The sequence below is a fragment of the Macrosteles quadrilineatus genome, unplaced genomic scaffold, assembly GCF_028750875.1.
Source record: "Macrosteles quadrilineatus isolate MER2022 unplaced genomic scaffold, UCM_ALF_1.0 Scaffold_7__1_contigs__length_78375512, whole genome shotgun sequence".
NCBI lineage: Eukaryota > Metazoa > Arthropoda > Insecta > Hemiptera > Cicadellidae > Macrosteles > Macrosteles quadrilineatus.
The window spans coordinates 65,288,759-65,314,641 of record NW_026542600.1 but is presented as its reverse complement, the minus strand read 5'-3'; the positions used below and the strand labels follow the sequence as shown (position 1 = coordinate 65,314,641).

At 34.0% G+C, this 25,883-nt stretch overlaps 1 protein-coding gene across 1 annotated transcript in view; it reads left to right on the top strand.

The window, feature by feature from the left end:
- The window catches only part of LOC128999055 (copper-transporting ATPase 2-like), a 47,680-nt gene extending 22,407 nt beyond the window's left edge, over nt 1–25,273 (top strand). Inside the window, exons 5-15 of the mRNA XM_054425411.1 lie at nt 3,065–3,245; nt 5,454–5,627; nt 9,405–9,554; nt 10,446–10,609; nt 10,795–11,024; nt 13,934–14,123; nt 15,853–16,086; nt 20,975–21,115; nt 22,916–23,024; nt 24,014–24,267; nt 25,067–25,273. Coding sequence (XP_054281386.1) covers nt 3,065–3,245; nt 5,454–5,627; nt 9,405–9,554; nt 10,446–10,609; nt 10,795–11,024; nt 13,934–14,123; nt 15,853–16,086; nt 20,975–21,115; nt 22,916–23,024; nt 24,014–24,267; nt 25,067–25,273 — 2,034 coding nt within the window. The remainder of the gene's footprint in view (nt 1–3,064; nt 3,246–5,453; nt 5,628–9,404; nt 9,555–10,445; nt 10,610–10,794; nt 11,025–13,933; nt 14,124–15,852; nt 16,087–20,974; nt 21,116–22,915; nt 23,025–24,013; nt 24,268–25,066) is intronic.
- The last annotated feature ends 610 nt before the right edge of the window (nt 25,274–25,883 follow it).

Below are 25,883 nucleotides of genomic sequence, written 5' to 3'. Positions count from 1 at the left end.
TTGACTGATGGTACATATGACTAACTTACTTATAAATAACTGTACTTATAAATAACTGTAACTGTGTAACTTGGAAATTATATTTAGATAAATATAGGATATGGCCTTTAAAAAATTTCAACAAAACGTTTTATGGTTTTATTTTGTAGTGTTGTGCAGAGTGAAAACGGGAAAAACTCGTCATAGCTATTCGTTCAAGTATTGACTTTTATTTTAGCTATGGATTCCTTATTGGGAGTTATTTAGAATTGGGGATAAATGTCTTTAACTAAAGACCAATTTCAAAATAACAATAATTCATTCAATAGTTCATTGAAGGGAGCGAGCTGGCGTAGTGGCTAGAGCGCGGGACTTCGGTCCGTGAGGTCCCGGGTTCGATCCCCGCCAAGTCACCAATGGATTTTATCTAAGTGATAATGCCGCAACCCCTAGGTCTAGCCTGAAGTAATGTGAAAAACAATCCCAGGCTCGTGCCTAGCGTCCTAGGACAAAAAAAAAAAAAAAAATAGTTCATTGAAGGTAGGCCTACATGATTCGTTTTAAATTTGTCATGTGTCATTTAATAATCAATAAAATTAAAGCCAAACATTTACTGAGTACTTTGATACCAGAATGAACTTGTTAACATATTAACAACCCGAGATATAAATCTTTTAACAAAAACTGATAAAAAAAGTTTAATTTAATTTTGCGTTGGGGTTTGTACCTCGTCTATAACTAGTCTGTTTTAACAATAAATAAAACAAAATGAAAGCTAACTAAAATGAAAGATCTTTTATCACTGAATATTTTAAGGCTAGAACGAACTGCAAGCATTATATGGAATGGAAGTGTATTATTTATTTATTTTTATATTTGAATTTGAAATCCATTAATTGTAGTTTTGGATACAATTTTAGTTTTTGTATTAATAATACCTGGAGAAAAATAATCAAACACATTTTCAAAGTAACTTACGATACGTCCATAACTGATGTATAGGGGAGAGTTTTCGTTTTAATATATCTTAAGCAACGAAAAAACTTATTTAAAAACGGATTTCAGCATTGAAATCAGCGTGGAAATCTAGTTCATAATGATGTGTCACAACACTATAATTACATTTAAAAATATGTATATCCAATATGGCTGATCCAAGATGGCGGCCCAAAAAGCATTCCCTATTGAAATTAAGTACGGACCATCCAATAAATATCGGTTGTGGTTCCAAGTCAATATCTCGAAAAATGTGCAAAAAAACATGTGGTATCTTTTGTTGCAAAATTTGTCCAATATTGGGAAAAGCCGCCATTTTTTCCTTAATTTAGGGGTTTCCCGTGGACTGATTTTTGCAACTTTTGGTATGTCACTTTGCACACCACAACAATAAAAATAAAACCATAAAATGTTTACTTGCAAATTTTTATACGATCCCTGTGTTTCTTTTTTTTTTTAGTTTGCTTGGACTATTACATTAATTTATAACAAATATTTTTATTTGAAATATTTTATTATATCTACGGGGTTTATTTTTTGTTGTAGGTACACGTATTTGGTATCATTTTAAAGATAATTTCAGGAGGAACATTAAATGTACTGACGACTTTTCACCAATATTGACTGGAAAGTCAGAATTTCAATAAAAAGCAAAAAACTACTGGATTTGGCCGCCAATTTGGAAAAATGGTGGTGTTCGACCAAAGATATTTTTGGAGACTTTTGATATGTTATTCACAATACTTTTCACTATCGAACAACAATGGTTTCATCTGTGTTCTAATTATTTCTAGGTCAAACCACATATTCAGGGGCCGATATGGGGTTTTGTTTCAAATAAATTATACTTGAACATTTTAAAACAATTAATTGTATGTTTGTAAATGCTTCTTAACAGGGCTTGTTACCAAAACTTAATTGTTATGATAGAAGATCTAAAAATATTTGGTTTTTTTATTTTTTTTCTCTACACCAATGACGTTTTAATGGATAAGGTACCTATAAACCCATCTAATTGTTGAAGTCAATTGCGTATTGTTCTTGACTACTTCATTATTTTTTATGTTTACAACTTAACAATGTCGACAAATCATTGGTTTATTTTATTCTTTGTAACTCAAATGAATGTCTTACGAAGTTACATATCTTGAATAAAGTTATTAATAATAATTCAAGAGGTAATAATTTCACTAGGCCATTTGATTTTTTTGTATTGAGTTTTCTATATATTTATTGTATCTTCTATAGTGTGGGAATATTTTCTTTGCCGTGTCAAGGATAACGATTGATTGTATTGGTGTTCGTTATCATGTTTTCCATAAGTGGCTGTTACTATGATCATAGTTGTATATTTCCCTGTTACAGATAAGAGTCCAAACTGTAATAAGTTTAACAAGGAATCTGAGCCAAGAGTAGAAGTTTTATTGCATGTGGAACATTTATATTTTTGATCTTATCATCTTTTATATTTTTATGATGACGATTTAAATGATTTATAACTAAAATTTACCATTTATAAAGACATGTATGGGTTTTTATAAATTTGTTGTGACAGCATTAAATTTTACTGAAAATACTAACGATGTGCCTATGAACTATTGTGATAATTTTTGATAGACATTATAAAATTAAATATAGGTACCCTTTATGTTATCTAAAATTAATTCTGAAATTATTGACTGAAATTCCTGAAGCTATATAAATGACCAATAGATTTGGATTCTGCGAAAACAGGAAAATGGAGTGATGAGTCGCTACCAAAACAGAATACCAATCCATGGCAGTGATGTCGTGGGTTTGTGTCCTGGTGCAGCCACTAAAACTTATCAGTAAAAGGCATTCTTGTTCTGTACAAGCTCACTCCTTGCTTTGCTCGATACATTCTAAGCATAGACCCAAGGCCCTATGAAGATATGAAGGGGCAAATGCATTTGTAAAAGAGGTTGTCAAACTCTTAATTAAAAAGAAGGAAATCAAGTCGAGCTTAAATACATTAAAATAGTTGTATCCTAAACTAAATTTTATCTTAACACCATTTATGTTGTGACTACAATGGAAATAACATATACTTAACATTTTGTCACTACAGGTAAATCTAGAGAAGAAGAATGGGACTATAGTTTACGATCCCAGTATTGTGGGCGTAAACGAGCTATTAGAAGCTATTGAAGACTCTGGGTTCGAGGCGTCTCTGCCCAGTGAAGATAGTCAATTACAGAGCTGTGTTATAAAAGTAGAAGATATTTTGATAGAAACCAAAGATTTAGAGAGTAAGTTTTTATTTTGTCATTATACTTTCTATCTACTAAGGCTGTCTTTACAATTTTGTGAATGTTTAGAAATTACAAAGTAAACGTGTTAAATATACAATAAGCTTCTTTATAAGTCAAATTGGCATAGCACTCGCATGGTACCACAGTACAACCCCGCTAATCCGTCACCTACGAAACCGGCACCATGGTCGGAACAGTGAAAATGTCGAATAATCCGAGGAGGCCAAATTAATAGATTAACTGACATTTATTTGTTTAGGGAAGACGATGATGGTGTTTCTATGACGGTGAGAGACGTTCAATATTTTGCCATGATCGCGAGAGACAATGATGTTTCCTTAACCGTAGGAGATATTTAAGAGTTTGTCGTGGCTGCAGATAAACTCCTAACAACGATATAGTATCCATTATTGCTGTAGACAATGCTGATGTCCCCTTGGTTAAGGAGATGTTTAACCCTTCCCAAGCGGCGGCCGGCTGGCGAAGCCCTATTCAGTAGGCGGACTCAGTAAGTGGTTGGGGTCAAAAAATAGATTTTGAAAAAAGTATGTTTTTTTACTTTTAATTAATAACAGAAGGCCATTATTTTGACTTTAATAAAAGAAATAATTTTTTTATGACTTTAATGATGATAATTAGCATGACGATTATATACGTCAAACGCTTGCTATGAGTCTCACGCTATGAGCGCTGTTACGTATATATTAGTCCTTCGCTTGTAAAATTTTAATCAGAAAACCTACTTATTTGTAATAAATTACAATTATATGTTATTATTAGTAATAATGTCGTAAATATAGCTCAAAAACATGGGTGAAATAAAAAATATATATATATATATATACAAAATCATCAAAATATAATTACTGGTACAAAAGTAAAAAGCATTAGATTAGTTTACATATTTACAGGTTGGTTTCAAAAGTCCATTTTAGTATGGTAGTCTTCAAAGCATTTATCAGGCAATCGTCATGTGTAGGAATAGAACCATCCGAAAGGTCGATATTATTGTCCCTCTCCGATATACTTTTATTTAGTAGCTCGATAATATCGTCTTCAAAATGTGTATCACTTGGTTTGAAAGCCATACTTCATAAATCACGCACACAAACAGTTACACAAACATACTTCGTTCACATAACCTCCCACTGCAGTAAACAGACAGCTTTAGTAACAACGACAAAGTATTGCATCAGCCACCACGCACGAAATAACTCACAGCTGATGCTAAAACAGTGTTGCCACCTGACAAAATGAAATTTACCGTAAAAATTAACAAAATACAATATACGGTATAAGAAATAATATAGAAACAACTTTCTGACTGCTATATTATGTTTGCATGTTTTGACTTATATGTTCGTTAAACGCTCATGAGCGTGGAATCACTTAACGTATATATTCGTTAAACGCTCGTAACGGGCAATATAGCCGAACGTATATATACGTCCAACGCTTGGGAAGGGTTAATATTTTGCCACAATCGCGGAAGACGATGATGATGTCTACATGACCGAAGTGGATGTTCAGGATATAACCGCGATCTCTGAAGACGATGATAATTTTTTTGTGACCGTGGGATTTGTCTAGGATTTCATTATTGCGGAAGACGATGATATTGTTCCTCATCCCATGGGAGATGTTCATATTTAGCCAAGATTGCAGAGGCTGAACAAGATTTTAGCCACGATTGCGGGAAACGGTGATGACCTTCCCAAGACCATCGCAAATAGTCACAATACAGTAGACTCCCTCTTATCCGGACACCTTTTAACCGGACGTCGGTGTAACCGGACGTCGGTGTAACCGGACTTTTTGCCTATGTACAAATGTAATGTGATGTAAAAAATGTGATGTAAAAAATAAATATACTCTGCAATAGAAATGCAGAATGGTAGTTAAGAACAAGAACATAAATAAATTGGAATGTTCAAAGATTTAAAGCTTTTAGTGAATAATGGTTTATTTAAGATCAGATGATGTCATTGAGGTAGTAAAATTTGTGTGTTCGACAACAGTTAAATCTAAGAAATATCAACATAAAAAATAATTGTAAGATTTTATCTTACCATTTAGAAATAATACATAGCATAACAATCATTACTTCCTAAGAATAATCAAGCAAAAGTTCTATAGAGACAGTGGAATATTTCAATATAACAATAGTAATTTTTGTATTAAAAGTATGTTTATTTTATATTATAGGTATCATATACGCAATAGAAGGAGTTGAATTTCTTGACATTAATTTAAAAGGGAAAGAATTAGAGGTAAAATACAAAAGTACAAAGACTGATCCAAAATCAATTGCACAAAAAGTGGAAGAAGCAGGGTTTAAAGCTACAGTTTTTACTGTTAATGGTCGTCCACCATCCCCGGGTAAGTATTATATTAGTTAAAAATAAATTACATCTGTTAACACTTTTGTAAAATTCATAGTCTAATGGTTTTAGATGTGATGAGTCGGTTGCTAAATTAAACAGTTTTAGTTTGGCTTTTCTTAAATTGGTCCTGGTTGTCGATTTTCGGTTTCTCGCTTTCCCCTTAAATTGCTTATAATTCAAACCCATTTTTTCTCTTTACTCATAAAAAACTAGTACACATGTTTAAAAATTAAATCTGTACCTTACTTCATGTGAGGGCTATTATATTTTGAAGCAGGATTAGATTAGACAACATACCCTACCCTCAATAATACGTTATGGTACAATTCCTATCTATTAGTACAATTCACAGTTGTCTTATTTAAAAATTCAAGGTTATTATTCAAGGCTATATTCACAAATTATAATGAGGTTGTAATTTTGTTGAATACAATATGGTTGGTATTGGAGACACCTGGGGCCTATTGCATAAAACTACAATTTTACAAGTTTACAGGCAAATTTCTGAAGAATTCTTCAGAAATTGTAATTACAGGTGTTGCATGAAATACAAGTTACAGACTTGTAACAACTACTCAAAAACACAAATTTACAGGCATTTTTTAACAATTTTACAGGTGTGTAGACTTGTATTTACAATAAAATTATTACAATTTTACATTTACCTGTAGAAATGTAAGATTTTTTTACCTAGCTTCTTTGGCCTGTAAACCTTTGTTGCTATTGTACAAGTTATTCTTTTTAAGACAAAGATGTGGAATAGTGATGATTCTTCTGATCCACAACCTTCAAACTGAAACTTAAAACTAAACAACTATAATATTTTCATAATGTTATAGTAAAGTGATGATGACATAGTCAAATAAGAACTAAAGCATTTATGATCACTAAACAAATTAGTTAACTATTGATTAACATTAATTTATTAGACTAAACACTAACTATAGTTAGTGTCTTTAGTGTTTAGTGTGTGTGTTAGTGTTTTAGTGTGAGCTTGTATGTTTTATTTATAAATAACCCTGCCGATCTAGCGAATTTCTATTTGTCTGAATTGATTTTCAATTTGCCTAAATCTATTTAAATGACAGGTTTAACGAGTACGTAGGTTTGCTGCTACAAGGCAACTAATAGTGTATTTTTCAGTAAAATATTAATAGCTTAGTACCTATAAAACAAATAAATTTTCCAAGTTTGATCAAAATATATCAATAAACAAGCAAACTACAACAACTTACAGCATTCTCCTTAAGAATAAAATGTGGAATTTAAAAAACTACAGTTTTTTTAATTTTCTCCGTTACCAATAACCGTACAAAAATACTTTGATTGACTAAACTATTTTTTTAGCTCTTTAAAAAGGTATAGAGAGAAATTGGGAAATGTTGTGTTTCGAAGGTCAAAAATTAGAAAACCATTTTTTTACCCCATAAAACCCTGTTCCCATGGTCCGATCATGCTGGTTCGCGAACTCGTACGAATAAACGTAGGTTTACACCTTTGTACAAAATTTCGTCAAAATCAAATAATTTTTGCTCGAGTTATCGCACTAACGGACACACACACACACAAATATATATGAATTTGGTCGGATGGTGTTTTTGGCCTCAAATCGAAAAAGTAAATCGTTCCCGGGTCTAGGTCTTACCATAAGACCTACGGTAATAGCTTATTCCCTATATGGAAAATTCGAATGACGTATGTGTAATTTTATTGTAAAATTGTAATCAGCTGTTTACAATTTTTGTACTTGTTCTTACAAGTATACAAATTATTCTAGCAACACATGTAACTGTTAAATTGTAATTACAGGGACCTGTAAACTGTAAATTTGTAAACTTGTACTTGTAGTTTTATGCAATAGGCCCCAGTATTGTCTACTGGTGTTAAATTAATATTTAAGAACATTAACATCTTCACTCATTCAGGATCTAGCCTGTTTACATTGGATACTGTTGTTAAGACTATTTATGAGATTTTTGTATTCTACTTAACCTACAACAGTTTTTTAATCACTCGATTATTAACAGTTAAAACGGTAAACAGCTGATTAGTGAAGTTCAAAGCATTACAATTTTACTTCTTTTTTCTCAACCTCTGAACCTCATTAATCTGTTACTCGTGTTGTTAAGTAAAACAATCCTTTCAATTCTCGTAGGTAAAGCAGTAAAATGAGTAACAATCAAAGTAATAAAACTTTTATGAGATTAACTATTGCCTCAACAAGTTCTTGGAAGTACTTGCCTTATCCTTGCTTGATCGTGAGTACGGGTTTATTGTCATGATAAAATATTAGGCCTCTTTTATGCACAACGTTTTCCGTCGGGCGGAATTCATTGGGCGTTCCGTTGGGGAGTTTTTTTTACATAGGATCAAATGGAACCCTTTTATGCCACGAGAGTTTCCGTTGGGCGGAATGCAGCACTGCGAACATACCTCTAGCTCTATTATCCTATTATCCACAATAATGGAATTGCCTAGTCATTGTAAATAAATGATCATTGTAATGGGTTAAATGGCACAAGTAAAAAGATGTAACTGGGAAAAAATTTACAGGGCAAGCATATTGAAGTTTACATTTTTTGTTTAAATCATTGAAATAATACAATCACTTTGCAGCACACCGCGAAAGTCCCATTCACTTCACCAAGTACAGGCGACCTCCCCCTTCCTCGTTGTATATTTTTCTTCACACACAAATTGCTCAAAACCAATAAACATGGGTCGATCTTGGGTAGGGGTGTGCGAAGCAGCAAAAAAATGTTGATTCGATGCAACTCGATTCGAAGCAATTCAGCATTTTACAATTCATCCTGGTCAATGGAGTGAATGAACAATAATCAAAATTTAGCACATTTGTATAATGCAAATTTTTGTTGATGTGGTATTAAGCCTATTTATACATGACAAATGAATTTTAGGTGAAAAAATATTTATTTTCAATCATAGGCCTATATCAGAAGAACCTGTATTGCTGGAAATATCAGTGAGCTGCTTTACTTGACTATTTCATAATTTTTACTTACAGAATCATTTTGTTAAGCATGTTACATATTTTATAATATTGATTTTACAAAGTAATAAAAACTTATTTTGGTGTAAACAAATAAAAACATTTGTAAGATTTATACTGACACTTTCAATTGGTTTGCATTGATAAAATGAGAGGATAGCATAAAACCTGCAAACTACAAGGTATACATAGCTTTAGACTAACAAAAATACAAAATTTATCAGTCTAAAACATCAATCTTGTTAGTTAAGTATGAAGTAAAAATTTTAAATACTTGTGTTATTTTTATAATGATTTTGGTGTCTCTTGTTTTGGCTATGTTTACTGTATTAAAACACATCTCACACAGCTTACATCAAGACAAAAAACAAAACCTCTCATGATTTGCAATGTCAAAATAAAAAATTGTAAAACAATTAAAGCAATATTTACATGCAAAGAATTAATTAAATAAGAATGCCTTCGCAAAGGTAACACAACAACAACAAGCTCCTGTATTGCGAGTATTGCATTGACTCTCTGCAGGCGTTTTTCGTATATGGATACTGACTCCCTCATGAAACGAATCGTTGGGTGACTCGTGATGGCCAAATCAACGAAGTTGGCAGCACTGGCAAGCCACACCATGGGCATCATAAAAAAAACCAGCACATTAATATGCCTTTAGTACTTTACTTAGTATGGACTTTTTTCCTCAAGCTTATCTATTCAAAATACAATATTAGTCACAAATTTGACTAATCTTGTACATTCTTCTTACAGGTAAAAAACAGAAAAATGATGAGAAAAAAGATGCCAAAGTTACCATATTCAGTGACGGAGATCTGAAGAAGTGTTCTCTGCACATATCAGGGATGACTTGTGCATCCTGTGTGGCAGCCATTGAGAAACATTGCTACAAGAAAGTTGCGGGTGAGTTTTGATGTATTTATATCAACAATTAAAAAAATAAAAGAGATACTGTACAGTGGATAGTAACCATTTTGAACTAAGAGCCTGTGGCAGAGAGATTTGATTAGATCTTTACGACTCTGACACACGAAGGAAGTGTATTTTATGGTGAAGATGAGTGAACGCTGAATATATTTACAACCCAACATAAACACTAGCTAGGATAGCTGTGTTATTGACTAAGAACAGCTGGTTTCATTAACCAGGATAATTTATTAAAATCCTTTGTCAAAGACAGCTGGGTCTATTTTGGAACCATTAAAAAGATCTGGACTTTTCTCAGAAACAGTCATTCAGTCAAGTATTGGTTTTGATTTGAGCATGCTTTCTCTTTATGCTTAAACAAGTTTCTTTCAAGTTTTTTTTTAAGTCATGCGGTCGGAGTACATATTTGAAATTCAATTAAACAGATTTATCAGTTTTTAAAACATGTTCAACACTTTGATTCAACTTCAACTGACTGTTAGACTAAATACTCTTCTAGATAGATTTAATTCTTCTCAGGTCAACTAAACAAGTTCAATCTCAATGTAAACTAACACATAAATCGTGCATTTCTAACTTTTATTCTGTTATTGTGATCTGTAGAATAAAGAGATAGCAGCTATCCTGCCTTAAGGAAAGTACAGATCCACACAGAAGAGACAGAACACTTGCCAAATTTCCTCTCCTGGGGGACTTTGTCAAGTGTAGACTATGCCAAGAAGACTTTGTATAAACTTTAATTTGCAAGTAGTATGGCCCACCTGGATTTTTTCTTAGGTAGGCTAGTAGGTATCTTTTTATTCTACAAATCAAAATCCTGGCCTGGAGCCTTTCCTTGAACCAAAACTTATTCTATCATGTTGGCAGGAGTGGAAAGTATTCTGGTGGCCCTACTGGCAGCCAAAGCAGATGTGAAGTATGATGCCAACTTGGTAAAGCCAGAACAGATTGCTGCCTCCATCTCTGATCTTGGATTCCCAACGACTGTCCTTGACGATGAAGGTTTGGGTGTTGGATCTGCCGAACTTAAGGTAGTTAAGATTTTGTTAAACTACAGTGGGATTCACACAACCGTAAACTAGGCATATTAAATTAGACTTACTCCTATTAAAAGTAGGGAGGTTTCTAACCAAAATTAATAATAAAAAAAAACTGACTAACTAAAACGAGCAAAAAAACACAAAACAACCTATCTCAGTACAGTTGTTTCTTTTAGATTGGAGGGATGACTTGTGCATCTTGTGTGAGCAAGATCGAAACCAACATAAAGAAAATCAAAGGAGTGTTAACTGCGGTTGTTTCGCTGACAACACAGAGAGGAAAGTTCACTTACGACCCAGAGTTAACAGGTCCAAGAGACATCTGTGAGGGTATCCAGAAACTAGGCTTCACAGCGGAACTACTTACAAACAGAGAGAGAGAAGCCAGAGGCTATCTGGACCACAGGTTTGTTTGGAGCCTTTCAAAGCACATATTGATTTGTTTTAAATTGCCTACGCCAGTGGCATTTTACGTTAAATAACTACTAACTTGGTTTTAAATGAAAGTGGTCCAAACCCATAAAACTTTTGTAGATTTGTTGGGTATTGGTACCAACATCTGAGATGATAACTACTGGGCTAGCAACACACTAATTTTAGAGAGCAGTTCCAAGTAATATAAGAAAGCTTACTACTATACTTATTACTTATTATTATACACCACATTGAGATACTACTTACAATCCGTGGTTATCACACATAGCTCAATGAAATTGTTATGACAATTATTTGTTGTAATTTTCTAACAACAAAAATTAACTACGCCTAACTTCAAAAGAAAAATTTTATTTAACCGGTCAATTTATCTTAACACATTTAATCCTTAAATGGTAATGTGTGTCAAAACTGTTTGGAGTGCACAAAGTCATTTTTTGTACATGCAAACGTTTGATTTACAATAACAATGCATGAGCCTTGAAAAATCTGTGTTTAAGGTTCGACTCCATCATTTTGTAATAAACAAATCCTGAGAAAAAAGTGCTAAGAAAACTGATTAAATTTACATTAGGATTCATCCATGAATCCATTAATTTAGGATTGCTTGTCGCCTTTGGAATTATCTCATTCTAGCCATTAAAACCCTTGATAGCCATCCCCAGTTTGTGGTAGTACTAAAAAATCTGTTTTCCGGACGTATGGCCATGTTTGGTATGTCCTAGGCGTGCGCTTGGTTGTTTACTGACAGGTGTGTGAGTTGGTGTGTTTGCGTGTGTGTGTGAGAGGTGTTTATGTAAAGTGGTAAATATATCAAGTATTCTACGTTTTAAAAATTTATTGTTTTGTTTTTACATTAAATATTGTAAATAGATTGTAGTATTGTAATGTATACGTTTAGAATTTAATCCACAGGTTAAGTGTAAGAGAGGGCCATGAGGCCCTAACATTGCCTGTTAAAACAAATCATTTTCATTTCATTTCATTTAATTTTTTCACCCCTAAGAGAAGCACAAAACCACAGCCAGCCTCGCAAAACGATGTCTGACTGGAGGCAGGTACCTTGTGGTGTTACTCAAGGATCAATACATGGCCCTTTACTCTTTACTATCTACATAAACGACATCAGTTCAGTTTTGCAACACGCCAAGTTTCATTCTTATGCTGATGACTTACAAATCTACGCTCACTTCAAAGTCAAAGTCAAGTGGTGAATGAAGCAATTACATCAATGAACGACGACATCAACGGAATTGTGGAGTGGGCAGCAAAGAATGGACTTTCACAAAAAATTATGCAAAATTATGCCCCGACAAAAACAAACCAATCATCATTAGCCACGCACAACAACTCAACCGACTTGACCAAAACTTTTTACCTGACATCACTATGAACGGTACTGTATTACCATACCAAGACAAAGTTAAAAGTCTTGGTTTGACGATACACAACACACTAGACTGGACAGACACGGTGGTTAACACCTGTAAAAGGGTGTTTGCCGCTGTCCACACACTGAAGAAGATGCAAAGACTTTTACCATTTCACATTTAGACTCTTCACTGATCAAGTCACTATTGTTTCCCCACATCAATTACTGTTAATGATTTGACCGTGGCTTTGGCAACAAAATTGCAACAAGCTCTAAATTACTGTACAGTAGACTCCCTCTTATCCGGACTCATCGGGACCAAGGCCAGTCCGGATAACGGTTTTCCGGTTAATCTGACGTCCCCAAAAACTTGTTAAAACAGACAGTTTAAATGCATACTGTATACAATATTTGACTTATATTTAAGTTTAAGAGAATTGTATTTGCATATCACTGGTCTCAAATCTTTCTCATGAGAACAGTTGTTTCAGTACCGCCCACTTCCTGCCGATCTAGTCCTGTTAAAATGATGTGCTTATAAACATTGTCTGGTTAAAGAGATGTTATTCCGCCGAGTTTAGTCCGGTTAAACCGATGTCCGGTTAAAAGGTGTCCGGATAAGAGGGAGTCTACTGTATATGGGTTTTGTATGATCTTCGACGAGATGATCACGGCACACCGTAGTACATAAGTTCTTCTCTCTTAAAACTGTCTGACGTTGGAGAAATACACATTACTGTATTTATATAACTCATTCGTCCATCAATCTCGAAATTCCAAATTATCTTGCGAACAAAAACTCCTCACCATAAGACAACTGTTTTTAATAGATCATTTACAGTAACAGCAACAGCATGTTGCCTTTGGAACTCCCTACCATTCACTATCAGGACCATAGAATCCTGTTCCAGACTGACGGCGGTGCTGAAAGCGTACTACCTCGATCGAATGTCCGCGGCTTAGCGGTATGGTGTGCGTTAGGCCTAGGTGTGGCAAAGAGTGAATGTGTGTGTGTGCATGCGTATGTTAGGGACAAAGATTTGTCACTTTAATTTTTAGATATTATTTTGTTTATAGCTCAAAACGTGTTATAAAAATGTATTGTTTAGTTTTTATTTAGTACATAAGAGGTTAACTGTAAGAAAGGACCATGTGGTCCTAATGTTTTCATTAATAAAAAAGTATTTTCATTTAATTTAATTTAAAAAGTATACTTACTTCGAAGTGTTTAACACTTGATTACCAGTTGCCTGGTTTATAAAGTGAAACCAACTTGTGTTTAAGTTGTTACTGACTAAATGAATCCTAAGTGGGAATAGATCCAATGTATGAGTTTAAACCGCACTTACTTAAATATTAAATATTTTCTTTCCACTAAACCTTATCTGTTCTGAAGCCGCAAGTCTTGGATCCCACCTTTATCAATCAAATCTCCATTAGTTGTTGAGGTTTGAATATTTCCCATGAGATATTAAACATTATATTCAGAATCATACTTTTGTTTTCAGAGCTGATATAAACAAATGGAGAAACTCGTTCCTCTTCTCCCTAATGTTTGGGGTGACAAGTATGATTACCATGACGTACTACATGTACAAGATGCATGCTGAACACCTATCACACAAGGATATGTGTTGTGTTGTCCCTGGCTTGTCTATGGAAAACCTCATCCTGTGGATACTCTCCACTCCAGTCCAGGTTTGTAATTTCTTATTTAATTTTTTTTGTCAAGTGAAATGTCCAAAACAGAGACAGCTCTTATTCTCCTAATCGCCTCACTTTTTTATGGAGTTTAAGGTGGTCCCTCCCTGTACAGTAGACTCCCTCTTATCCGGACATCTGTTTAGTCGGACTACACTCTGCGGAAATGACATCTCTTTAACCAGACTATTTTTATCAGCACATTGGTTTAACCGGACTAGATTGGCAGGAAGTGGGCGGTACTGAAACAACTGTTCTCGTGGGAAAGATTTGAGACCAGTTATCACATGAATAAATACAATGCTCTCCAAAATTTAAGTTGAATATCACAGGAAACGGTTTGTTTTAACAAGTTTTTGTGGATGTCGGTTTAACCCTCCGAGTGTTATGTGTTGTAAAAGCGACTCATAACACATCCGCTGTAGTGTTATGTGTCGCTTTTGCGACTCACTAACACTGTTTACGGCGACGGCTCTGGGTCTGACTGAATCGGATTGAACTGGATCGAGTTAGGTATAGTTTTTTCAGCAGATTCAGAGCTTTCTCCTGATGTCTGTTTCTATACGCTTTTCATTTTAGTTCCGAAAATATTGTAGCAGACAGCTGACGTGCGTATTTGTAAACAGCTTGGTTAACCTCGCAACGATGACTGATGTGTTTTATTACGTTTATCATTGTTTTAGTGTTAAAAATCAAAAGTAGTGATATACGTGGTGCATTATAAGAAGATTTAAGTGATTTTGAAGGGCTGGTTGATGATCCTGAAGAAGTAGGTAGTGTTATTGATGTAAATTATCAGCCAGATTCCTAGCAATGGTTAGGCTATGCATTCTTAGCTAAACACTATGTACCGAAATCTGTTTTTTGTCCACAATTTATTTATTTGCAAACCTACATCCATATATTATTATATTTTTGGAATCCTCATAAAATTCTGAATAAAGTGGCTATTTTAAAATATTTGTAGACCTATAAATTATAACAATCTATTGAGCGCAAACATAAATTTTTTTAATTTATTTTATAGCTTTTGAGAAATGTTAACCCCACAAAAATTGTTGAAAATTTTTTTTGTGATGTTTTATATGTTACATTGAAGCCCATTTAATTTTCCATCAAAATGATATATAAAACAGTATACTTTACATTGTTTTTAAGTTTCTAAGATACATTTTAATAAAACCCTGCGATTGCGCAATCAATGGGCGAATATTAAGACCAAAACTAGAGACACTCGGAGGGGTAACCGGAAAACCCGTTCTCGGACTGGCTTCGGTCCCGAGGAGTCCGGATAAGAGGTACTGTACTACTTGGTTACCATTTAGCAAAAGGGAACATGGACCTTTTCAAAATTGGAGTTCCATTCCGTAACCATAAGCCAGCTGTACCCCTAGCTTTTTTATGCTGTTAGCAATATTTGTGTTTTAACATATGTGGCCATTTAAATTTATTAAAAGTCCAGTGATCAAGGACTCTTGGGTCCAGTTTAAAAACATCAAAAGGCTAATACATTTTCTAAAGCTCAAACCCTGATTGCTAAGCAAGCACTGTGGAAAAGTATAATTGAATGTCTGGCTATTATCTTATGTTAAGACATGAGGAGCTTTGTATTAATCTTGGCACCAACTATAAAGCCACATTCCAACCCTTCGTAATGACAAATGTTACATGCAAAATAAATTACTCATCCTCTGTAGCTGGTTTGACATTAAGTTATCTTTTTCAGTTCATCGGTGGTTACCAATTTCACGTGCAGGCTTATCGAGCTCTACGCCATCATACGACCAACATGGACGTCCTGATCTCCATGGCTACCAATATTTCCTATATCTACTCAGTAGCTGTCCTTGCCATTGCGATGTTTCTAAAACAGTCCACAAGTCCCCAGACGTTCTTTGACACTCCTCCAATGCTGTTTGTGTTTATTTCTCTTGGTCGTTGGCTGGAACATATAGCTAAGGTAACTTTTATAATGTTTTAATTTGGGGGTGTGTCAGTAGTGATTTTTGGGTTCAAATCTAATCTAATTAAATATTGGTTCATAATATTCTTGAGCGAATATTTACATAATTATTATAGTCTGTTTGATGAAACATGTCTCCTGAACCTCGATCTACTTAAAAATAGGGATGGACGGGATTGAATTTTTAGTTCGGGACGGGATTTTTATTTCCTTCCCGAATTTCGGGACGGGACGGGACGGGATATTTTTCTGTGCATAAAAAGAATGTCTTGAGTATTGCAGTTACCAAAAAAGACATACAAAATCAATTTTTACCGTTTGTGGCACTGATTTATAAAAAACCAAAAAATGGGTAACAATTTACAGGTACCTATAGAAACTTGTGACTCGCGGTCGAAATGACTGGCGGTGACGGTGCGATCGTCAAAATGACCGGCGGTCACGGTGCGGTCGTCAAAATGACCGCGGTCACAGGGTGATCGTCGGAATGACTCGCGGTAACGGGGTGATCGTCGGTATGACTCCGCGGTCACGGCGTGATTGTCCGTATGACTCCGCGGTCACGGGGTGATCGTCGGTATGACTTGCGGTCACGGGGTGATCGTCGGTATGACTCGCGGTCACGGCATGATCCTCGGTATGACTCGCGATCACAGCACGATCGTCGGCATGACTCCGCGGTCACGGCGCGATCGTCGGTATAACTCCGCGGTCACGGGGTGATCGTCGGTATGACTCGCGATCATGGCATGATCGTCGGTATGACTTGCGATCACGGCAAGATCGTCGGTATGACTCCGCGGTCATGGGGTGATCGTCGGTATGACTCGCGATCACAGCACGATCGTCGGCATGACTCCACGGTCACGTCGTGATCGTCGGTATGACTCGCGGTCACGGTGCGATCGTCGGTCCAATAATCGCGGTCACGGCGCGATCGTCGTTATGACTCCGCGGCCACGGCGCAATCGTCGAAATGACTTCGTCTCCTGCGTTCGCGGACCTATCGCTCGCTATAGCGGCGTCATCGGCACTCGCGAAGCGGCAAAATCGCTGACGATCGGACCAAATCCCGTCCCGAAAAATTCCTCGAATCAAAGGTAATCCCGTCCCGATAATCGGGAATATTTTTTCCCGAAAAATTCCCGAAATTTCGGGACCCGTCCATCCCTACTTAAAAATGACCTGGTCCCTAAACCAAGTTCCGGTCAGGAACCAGGCAGGTTCCATCATACAAAGTATACAAGGTGTTCCGTAAGTAGGTACAAAGAATTCAGACATCAGGTTCAGAGAATAAATCATTCAGGTGTATCGGCTCAAAATTAAATGAAAATCAAGAATAAATTTTTTTCCAAAAATGCTTGGTTAGCTAAATATCCGCCATTTCGTTTTTTAAATGTATTTCTTAACTACTATTTAGTATACCTATATAAAACTTAGTATACACTTTTATCAAGTAATTATGCATTTATGAAAAAATAATCATTAGAAAATATTTTTCAGTTTCAAAATGGTGGCCATTTAAAATGTAAAATCTTAAATTACTAAAAAATGCCGGATTTTATGAAAAAATGCTAAGAACAATTATATTTAGCATCTTAAGTTTCCTATCAAGTACACAAATTTAAAAATATCAAATGATAAATAGCTGAGGAATAACGATTTTTAGTTGTACAGGCCAGAAAAAAGGCCTTGCAGTCAGGTTTCGCCTTATTTTGCACAAAAAATTGTGATTTCTCAGCTATTCATTATTCAATCTTTTGAACCTTAGTGTCATTTGATAGGGAATTTTAAATGCCAAATAAAAGTTTTTCTAGAATTATTTCATAAATCAGCCAATTTTAGTAATTTAAGTTATAAATATTAAAATGGCCGCCATTTAGAAAATAAAAATATTTTGTAATGATTATTTTTTTGTAAATACAGTATGACTTGATAAAAGTGTATACCAAGTTCCACAAAGATGTCTTTAATAGTTGTTGATAAAAAGGTTTAAAGAAAAAAAAAAAAATGGAGAATATCACACCAATGAGGCATAAAAAAATATTCCTGATATTTATTTCATTTTGACCCAATAAGCTTCCTGAATTCTTTGTGCTTACTTATGGGACACCCTGTATATCTACCAAAAGTTACCCAATCACAGACTTGGAATTTCAATAAGGTTAACCAGCCTGTATTTTATTTTTTATAAATCACTGCGTGGTTTCACTGTGTACCGAACCATGTAATGTATTTGAAGTACAATATTAATTGGAATTTACACCATCATATTCTCAAGTCACATTTATAATGATTATAATACATATATTGAAATTTTGGGAAAGCAGGTTCAAGAATGAAATAAAACAAGACAATACATGTGATTTTTTTTGTTGACATTGGGGGTTTATTTTTAAGTTTATCAACTATTTGAAACTGGAAACATATTCATTTATATTGAGTTGAGCTCTATTGCTAAAATGTTCGTTAAACTATTCAAACTTGTAAATATTCCCACACCTTTACTTTAATTGCCAGAAGAAATTGTTATTTTACCATTATAAATAAAGATAAATACTAGGCTGAACGTAAATGTAACTGTATTAATATTGTCAAATAAAACAGATCAACTGGCAGAAAACAGTTCAATCACAGTTTTAAGCTTTGAAGTTATTAAATGACTCAGTCACAAACCATAGCCAAGCATAGTTTTTCAGACTTGTGTATGAGAACGCAATATATATAAGAGTGTTTGTGAGTTCATAAGGAGTTTGTGAGAATTCATTGTGTACGACAAGACTGTAGTTTTACCAGTTACCACACCTTAAAATAAAAACATCAAACTATCAAAGTTTTTCACCTGGAATTGTCAAGTTTCAACCCCCCCCCCCCTCCCAATACAATGCATTTGTGATTTTTTTGAAACTATTAAATTTTTACAATTGTTTGGAACTAATAAGTAACATTGATGCAAACCGAGCAAATCTTAATTTTTAGTTCCAACTCCTATGTTATGTATGCTAAAATGATGTTGAAAGAAGGTCAACTAAACAAGAATACAGATTTATTAAACAAACATTGGTAAAATAAAGTATTACATTAGTAGTTACATAATTTGAATTCCATAGCAAAATTAGGGGAACAATTTAAATTTTCAACATGATTAGTAATACATTTATTTTGATCTTTTATTTTTATTTAAGCCCAGAAAATGGATGTACGTTTTTTATTTTATTAACTGCTCATGTTATTGTGATTGAATCAACGTTAACTTATATTTTTGTTTAAATATTCAGTTAGAAATGCTTCACTTTTTAAAGATTAATCAACTTTTTAAAGATCAATCAATTTTTTCCCTACAGTAAATCTTAGTAATATACTTTAAGCAATTTGTAATAGTATGTAGTTATATGTATTTATAGCCTATTTGACTCTATTCAATACCTGTTATTTTATGTATAGTGAATAAAGAATGATTTGATTTGATTTGATTGAAAGTTTAATTTTAAAGTGTATAATGAATTGCAGGACGAAACAAAATGGTAATGTAGTTTGAAATCTGAATCAAAAGTGAAACCTATTTTCAAACAAACTAAAATTTAAAATTTTCGGACAGTTTACAATGTAAAAATATTGCTTTGAGAACGTAGAATACTCATATAGAAGGCTGTTTACACTCATCCATAATTAATTACTCAACCTTTTACACACACTTTCCAGTGTAAGCCAGGTCTAATGGTCCTTTTAGAGTCGCCCACAGCAGTCAATTTGCTTATCTTATCCATGTTAATCTGTACTGTTAATAGCTGGCTGCTGTTTTATCTATTATCTCTTGACAACCACTTAACAGTTTGTTGTTTTAATTTTTAGAGACTTCAAGTAAAAAAAATGTTGTGTAAATAAAATAATAAATACCAAGATTTATTTGCATTGGGCTTCAACAAAATGCAGTAATGCTGGCAACAGCTGTGCTTTCCTTCTGTGAAACAACAAAATACATTTTTACTGGAAGATAAATAATATGTCTCACTATTAGCTGTACAAATTTTTTGATATTTTCTTCGTACTTTTATCTCTTATTAAAACGTTTAGGCTTCTGTCATTCCATATTTTTTTCAGTTTACTTGAACTATTCCTAAACCCAAGGGTCTAGACAATCTGAAAGCATAGTAAAGTGTATGTTCCTTAAGCCTGGGACATATCTTTCGACTTTTCGAGTACATGCAAGAGCAGCAAAATTGTTGCCTCTATTTATTCGCTATAGTGTACACTACAGTCATATCTCACGGAACTTCATTGTACTCAATCCATGTAGAGGCGGTCGGATAACACAGAGGTTGGACAGCCAAAGATAAAGATTCTACTGAAAGAAAAATCAAACAAGAAGAAATAAAGGGAACAAAGACGTTTCGGATAATGCATTTTTTTGGTTAGTCGAAGGTAGGAATTTAAAGGCTATGTCTATTCAAAGTGATCTACAACGGTAGTTATTTATGTTATTTTGTTGCAGTCATCAATTAAAAACTTGTTTTCAGAAAACCTATTTCTTAAAACAATTGAAAAACTTTTTCTGAATTTTATCTATATCATATCACGGTATGCAATCCATTTTGTCTTCTGCTCCATTACATTCCATTGGCCAAGCCAAACCAGCTACTTGTGTCACAATTTTTTGGCAGTAAATTCCTGCTGTCCAACTGATTTTGTAATCGATCCAAATTTTAATGATGGTTTTTATTTGAACGGTATGTGGTTAAAAGGGTTTATTCTCTATGAGCAAGCAGGGACACAGTAATCGTCTTTTAAAATTATTAAAAATATAATATTTATATACAAAATATCCACAATATAGTAGTGATAGTTATGGTAAAATGTGTAATAATATAATAATGTGTCAATCTAGGGGAAGACTTCGGAAGCCCTGTCAAAGCTGTTGTCACTAAAAGCAACTGATGCAGTCCTTGTTACTGTGGGAGAAGACTTTAACATTTTATCAGAGAAGATTATTGCTGTTGAAATGGTTCAGCGAGGAGACATACTTAAGGTAACAAAACGTCTGTTGTCTTTATTAATATTATTTGCTTAGTTTAGAAAAAGGCATATATTATTTGATGAAGTAAAATTACAAAAAATATAGGTAATCTCTTAACCATCTAACAGTAACAGTTTTACAAAAAAATCACTCCTGAGTAATTTGTTGACCAAACAATCTAATTGGTAACATTTTCCAAATTTACTAGTCAAAATCAAAGACTCATCTTTAGGTTGGAATGAACAATATTTCTTACCTAACTGTTTCAAAACCCAGCCCTATATTTTTATATTTTACTAGTTCAGCAAATTGTTGTATTTTATTGCTAGTTTGTTTATTGCTCAGAATGCTAATGCACTCTATAACTTAAAAATAAAAAATACAGCTTTACTTTTTTTAACTTTGATTGTTTAGAGAAAAATAATGCTTCACTAAAGAGAGTTAGAAAGTATACTAATTTTAGCTCTTGACCATCAAAATAAAATTTATGAAATTTTTTATCGTAGTACAGCTGCTTGGAAATCTTGTTTGAATTATTTTGGGTTACCCCTTTCTTATGTTTATTGTTGTTATTGTTTATTAATAAGATTCAAACCAGTACCCCCATAAAAAGATCCTACACTTTAAATCCATGACCAGCTATGCTCCACCAACTCAATTTATAAAACAGCTTCAGAAAATTTTGAAAGTTCATAATCTTAAATTTTTTATACAACAAAGGCCTCACAAGATTAGTCTAAAACCTTAAATGTAAATAAATTAAATAAATGTTACCTTAAATGCAGGTTAGTTTCAAAACTATATACACTATACAGGGTGTTTTTTTAAAAACTTGCATCTTTATTTATGTAAAAACCGCAATAGATAGAAATATGCAATTTGCGGGAATCATCTATTGACGTAGGGGGCCCAATTTTTTTGAATTCAACATTACATTCACATCCCCCCCTTTCCCCCCCCTGCCCCCAACTTAATTTTTTTAAATAGCAAGGTACCCCTTGTGACATATTAAATGAAAGAGCATAAAAAAAGAAACTGTTTGATGAAAAAAATTTTTAAATCGGTTCATAAATTTGTGAGATATTCCCCCCCTCCCTCCCAGGAACTTAATTTTTTTTTAATAGCTAGGTAGCTCTTGTGACATATCAAATGAAAGAGCATGAAAAAAGAAAATGTTTGGTGAAATTTATTTTTCATTTGATATGCCACAAGGGGTACCTTGCTATTAAAACAAAAAGTTATGGGTAGGGGAAAAGGGGGGGGGATTATTTCACAAATTCATGAACCGATTTTCAATTTTTGTTCACCAAACATTTTCTTTTTTCATGCTCTTTCATTTGATATGTCATAAGGGCTACCTTGCTATTAAAAAAAATTAAGTTCTGGGGAGGGAGGGGGGGGAATATCTTACAAATTTATGAACCGATTTTCAATTTTTTTCATCAAACATTTTCTTTTATTATGTTCTTTCATTTGATATGTCATAAGGGGTACCTTGCTATTTAAAAAAAATAAAATGGGGGCAGGTGGGGAAAGGGGGGATGTGAATGTAACGTAGAATTCAAAAAAATTGGGCCCCCTACGTCAATAGATGATTCCCGCAAATTGCATATTTCTATCTATTGCGGTTTTTACATAAATAAAGATGCAAGTTTTTAAAAAAACACCCTGTAAATTGTTTAAGAGACTTGAGTTGTTCAATCAGTGATTATGTTACTTCAAGAACATCGTTATGGAATTGTACCTTGGTTACTGTAAAGTAAGTGCTGCTTATTACTGTTTAGTAACATTTATGTCTATTTTATATCATAGGTAGTACCAGGTGCAAAGGTTCCTGTTGATGGTAAAGTTATCTTCGGAAATTCAACATGTGATGAATCCCTTATTACAGGAGAATCTATGCCTGTTGTCAAGAAGAGAGGTATGGTTTTCAGGTTTTTTTAAGTTACTCTTAAAATTGTATAGTGTTTGCTATGTTGTAAATGTAAATAAATAAATGTGTATACATTTTTCCAAACAATTTTAATATATAATGTATCTAAGTATGATTGCTATTCAGAAAGTAAAGATTGTTTTGTAATAAAATAAAAAGTTTGTTAGAAAAAACATTATATACATTTAAAATACTGACTAAAATGCTACTTTACATACTCACCAAACAAATCAAGGCACTTATCATAGCAGTGAAAAGTATTTATCATTTCTTAAAATTCTTTTTCTTTTTAAATTTATTTTTTTGTCGTAAAATCTGCTGCGTGCGAGCTCAGCCACCCGTTGACGTGCTATTGGAGCCCTTCATCAAAGTGCTGTGATGATAACCAAGTATTCCTTTTTGAAATAAATTAACATCACTTAGAGCAAGGTCTGGACTGTTGGTTAAGGGAAAATCTAACATTTGAATTAATGTAGGAGATCTAGTGTGAAATTTGCTGTGTGGGGTCTGGCATTGTCATACTAAATAAAACTTTGAACGTCAGGTTCAGTTTAGCTACAGTATTTTGATTCTAAATGTACCTCATTTTAGGACAGAACTGTAATTTATTACGTATTAATCACTCAATAATCATGTATTACTCACATTAAGGGGCAAGGGGGGAGGAATGGAGTGATCAAACAAGTAACTTACCCAAGAAAAGAGTTTCAGGCGGTTGAGAGCACACACAATATTCACACAAATTTAATACATATTATTTTGCCTATACAAGGAGGAATTTTCATAAGGAAGTAGTAAGTATTTTTCCACTACATTCTCTTGAAGAAGTCCTCTTGGAAAGAGGAAATATTTAACTAATTGTTATGTGAACTTTTGTGTGCTACCAACTGCCTGGAACTCTTTTTTAAGGTAGGTTAGTTTTGTCCATTTCTCTTACTTTTTCCTTAATGTATTCGTAAGCCTATGTTTTTTTCCAGGGAGTGCTGTGATTGGTGGATCCATCAACCAGAATGGCCTACTCCTGATGATCACCACTCACACAGGAGAATCCATGACTCTTGCACAGATAGTAAAACTAGTGGAAGAAGCTCAGACATCCAAAGCTCCTATACAAAAGATAGCTGACAAAATCGCTGGATATTTTGTGCCAACTGTCATTTCCTTATCAGCTCTAACTGTTATTGTTTGGGCTATTATTGGTCATTATAGGTTCAACTGGCTACCCCTTACGGTAAGGGTTCTTTTTATACTATCTTTTGTTTAATGAGATTATTTTTTATGTACTAACAAATATACTAATAAACATATTTATTATTTTTGTGACTGGGAGAGAGATAATAGCCTCGTCATTTTTGATAGAGGCAAGGTTAATAATTAGGTACGTAGTACGTACAGATACAAATTTCATTAGAGACACAAAATAAGTGAATCGTTGAGCTAATAGCTTTAACATTCTAAGAAAAAGGCGGAATTAAGATCAAATCTACTCATACAAATGTAATTTGAGACATGTAACAAGTAAATCAATAAACATAGCTTATTTAACAAAATTCAATTAAGTTTGATGAGTAAATAAAATAACTATACTTTTTTGGTATGCAAAGCTATTTAAAGTTTGGATATTTTAATATTTAAAAATATAACTAAGCTAATATAGCTATAACGAAAAGCTAAACCATCTTCTAACTTCAAGTTCAATTAATTGAAACACCCACTTACTATCCTGGGTTGTTTTAAGAGAACCATAGTAGCCTACAGGTGAGCTTGGACAGTAGTTGAACCCCCAAACCAATGTAAACTGACCAGGAGAAAATGCTTGCTTAAACCCTCCAACTGGCGTGGTAGGGGGTTTCTGTTGTGGCAGCGACTATGATAGTCGTGTTTTGTAAGGTTTTGGTTAACTCTAAATTAGGTGAAGTGATCCTACCCTATGAAAATCTTTGCAAAACGACATTCATATTGCATTTCAAAAATAAAGTTATGCTGCGTTAGGTGGGAGCTATATTTTTTATGCTGCAAATTTTTTTTAGCCAATGGATACTGAGGGATTGAACACAGAAGAGATCATCTATCAGTATGCATTCCGTTGTGGAATCAGTGTTCTGGCTATAGCCTGTCCCTGTGCCCTAGGATTGGCTACACCCACAGCCATCATGGTGGGAACTGGAGTTGGTGCTACCAACGGAATTCTGATCAAAGGGGCCGAACCTCTGGAGAACTCTCACAAGGTAACATAATCAGTTGTTATCCAAAAATCTTCTTTTAAGTTAAACTTGCCTGTGAAACCATCAAAATGAGATCTGGAACACAGTTAAAACCTCACTAATCGAGCATCCGATAGTTAGGCACATTCAATAATTCTACCTAGTTTAAATTTTTTCTTAAGATTGAATAAGCCTTCTGAAAACGATCATTAGAGTTTAGGCGCGTTTTGCTGAGATTGGATGTGTTCAACAGATTTTACGGACGATTGACTTACTTCTGTAAATTGGCCTGGCACCTGTTAAATGCTATTTTTCATAATTGTAGCGGTATTCTTACTTACCTTTGCATTAACGGCCATTTTGAGACGGTATTCTCAAACCGCCACCAATTCAATTCTCATCCTCACCAGCGATAATGATGAAGAGCTAGAAATACAAAATAGAATAAACATAGCACAAAAAAGTGTTTCGGCCTTTCACAAGTTACTAACTTCAAAAATAATATCCCACACCACCAAACTATTTATAAGACAATCATCAGACCAGTTCTCCTGTATGGTTCAGAAAATTGGATCTTAAGCAAGAAATCAGAAAGGAAAGCTATTGTATTTGAGAACAAGATTTTGAGGAAAGTGTACGGACC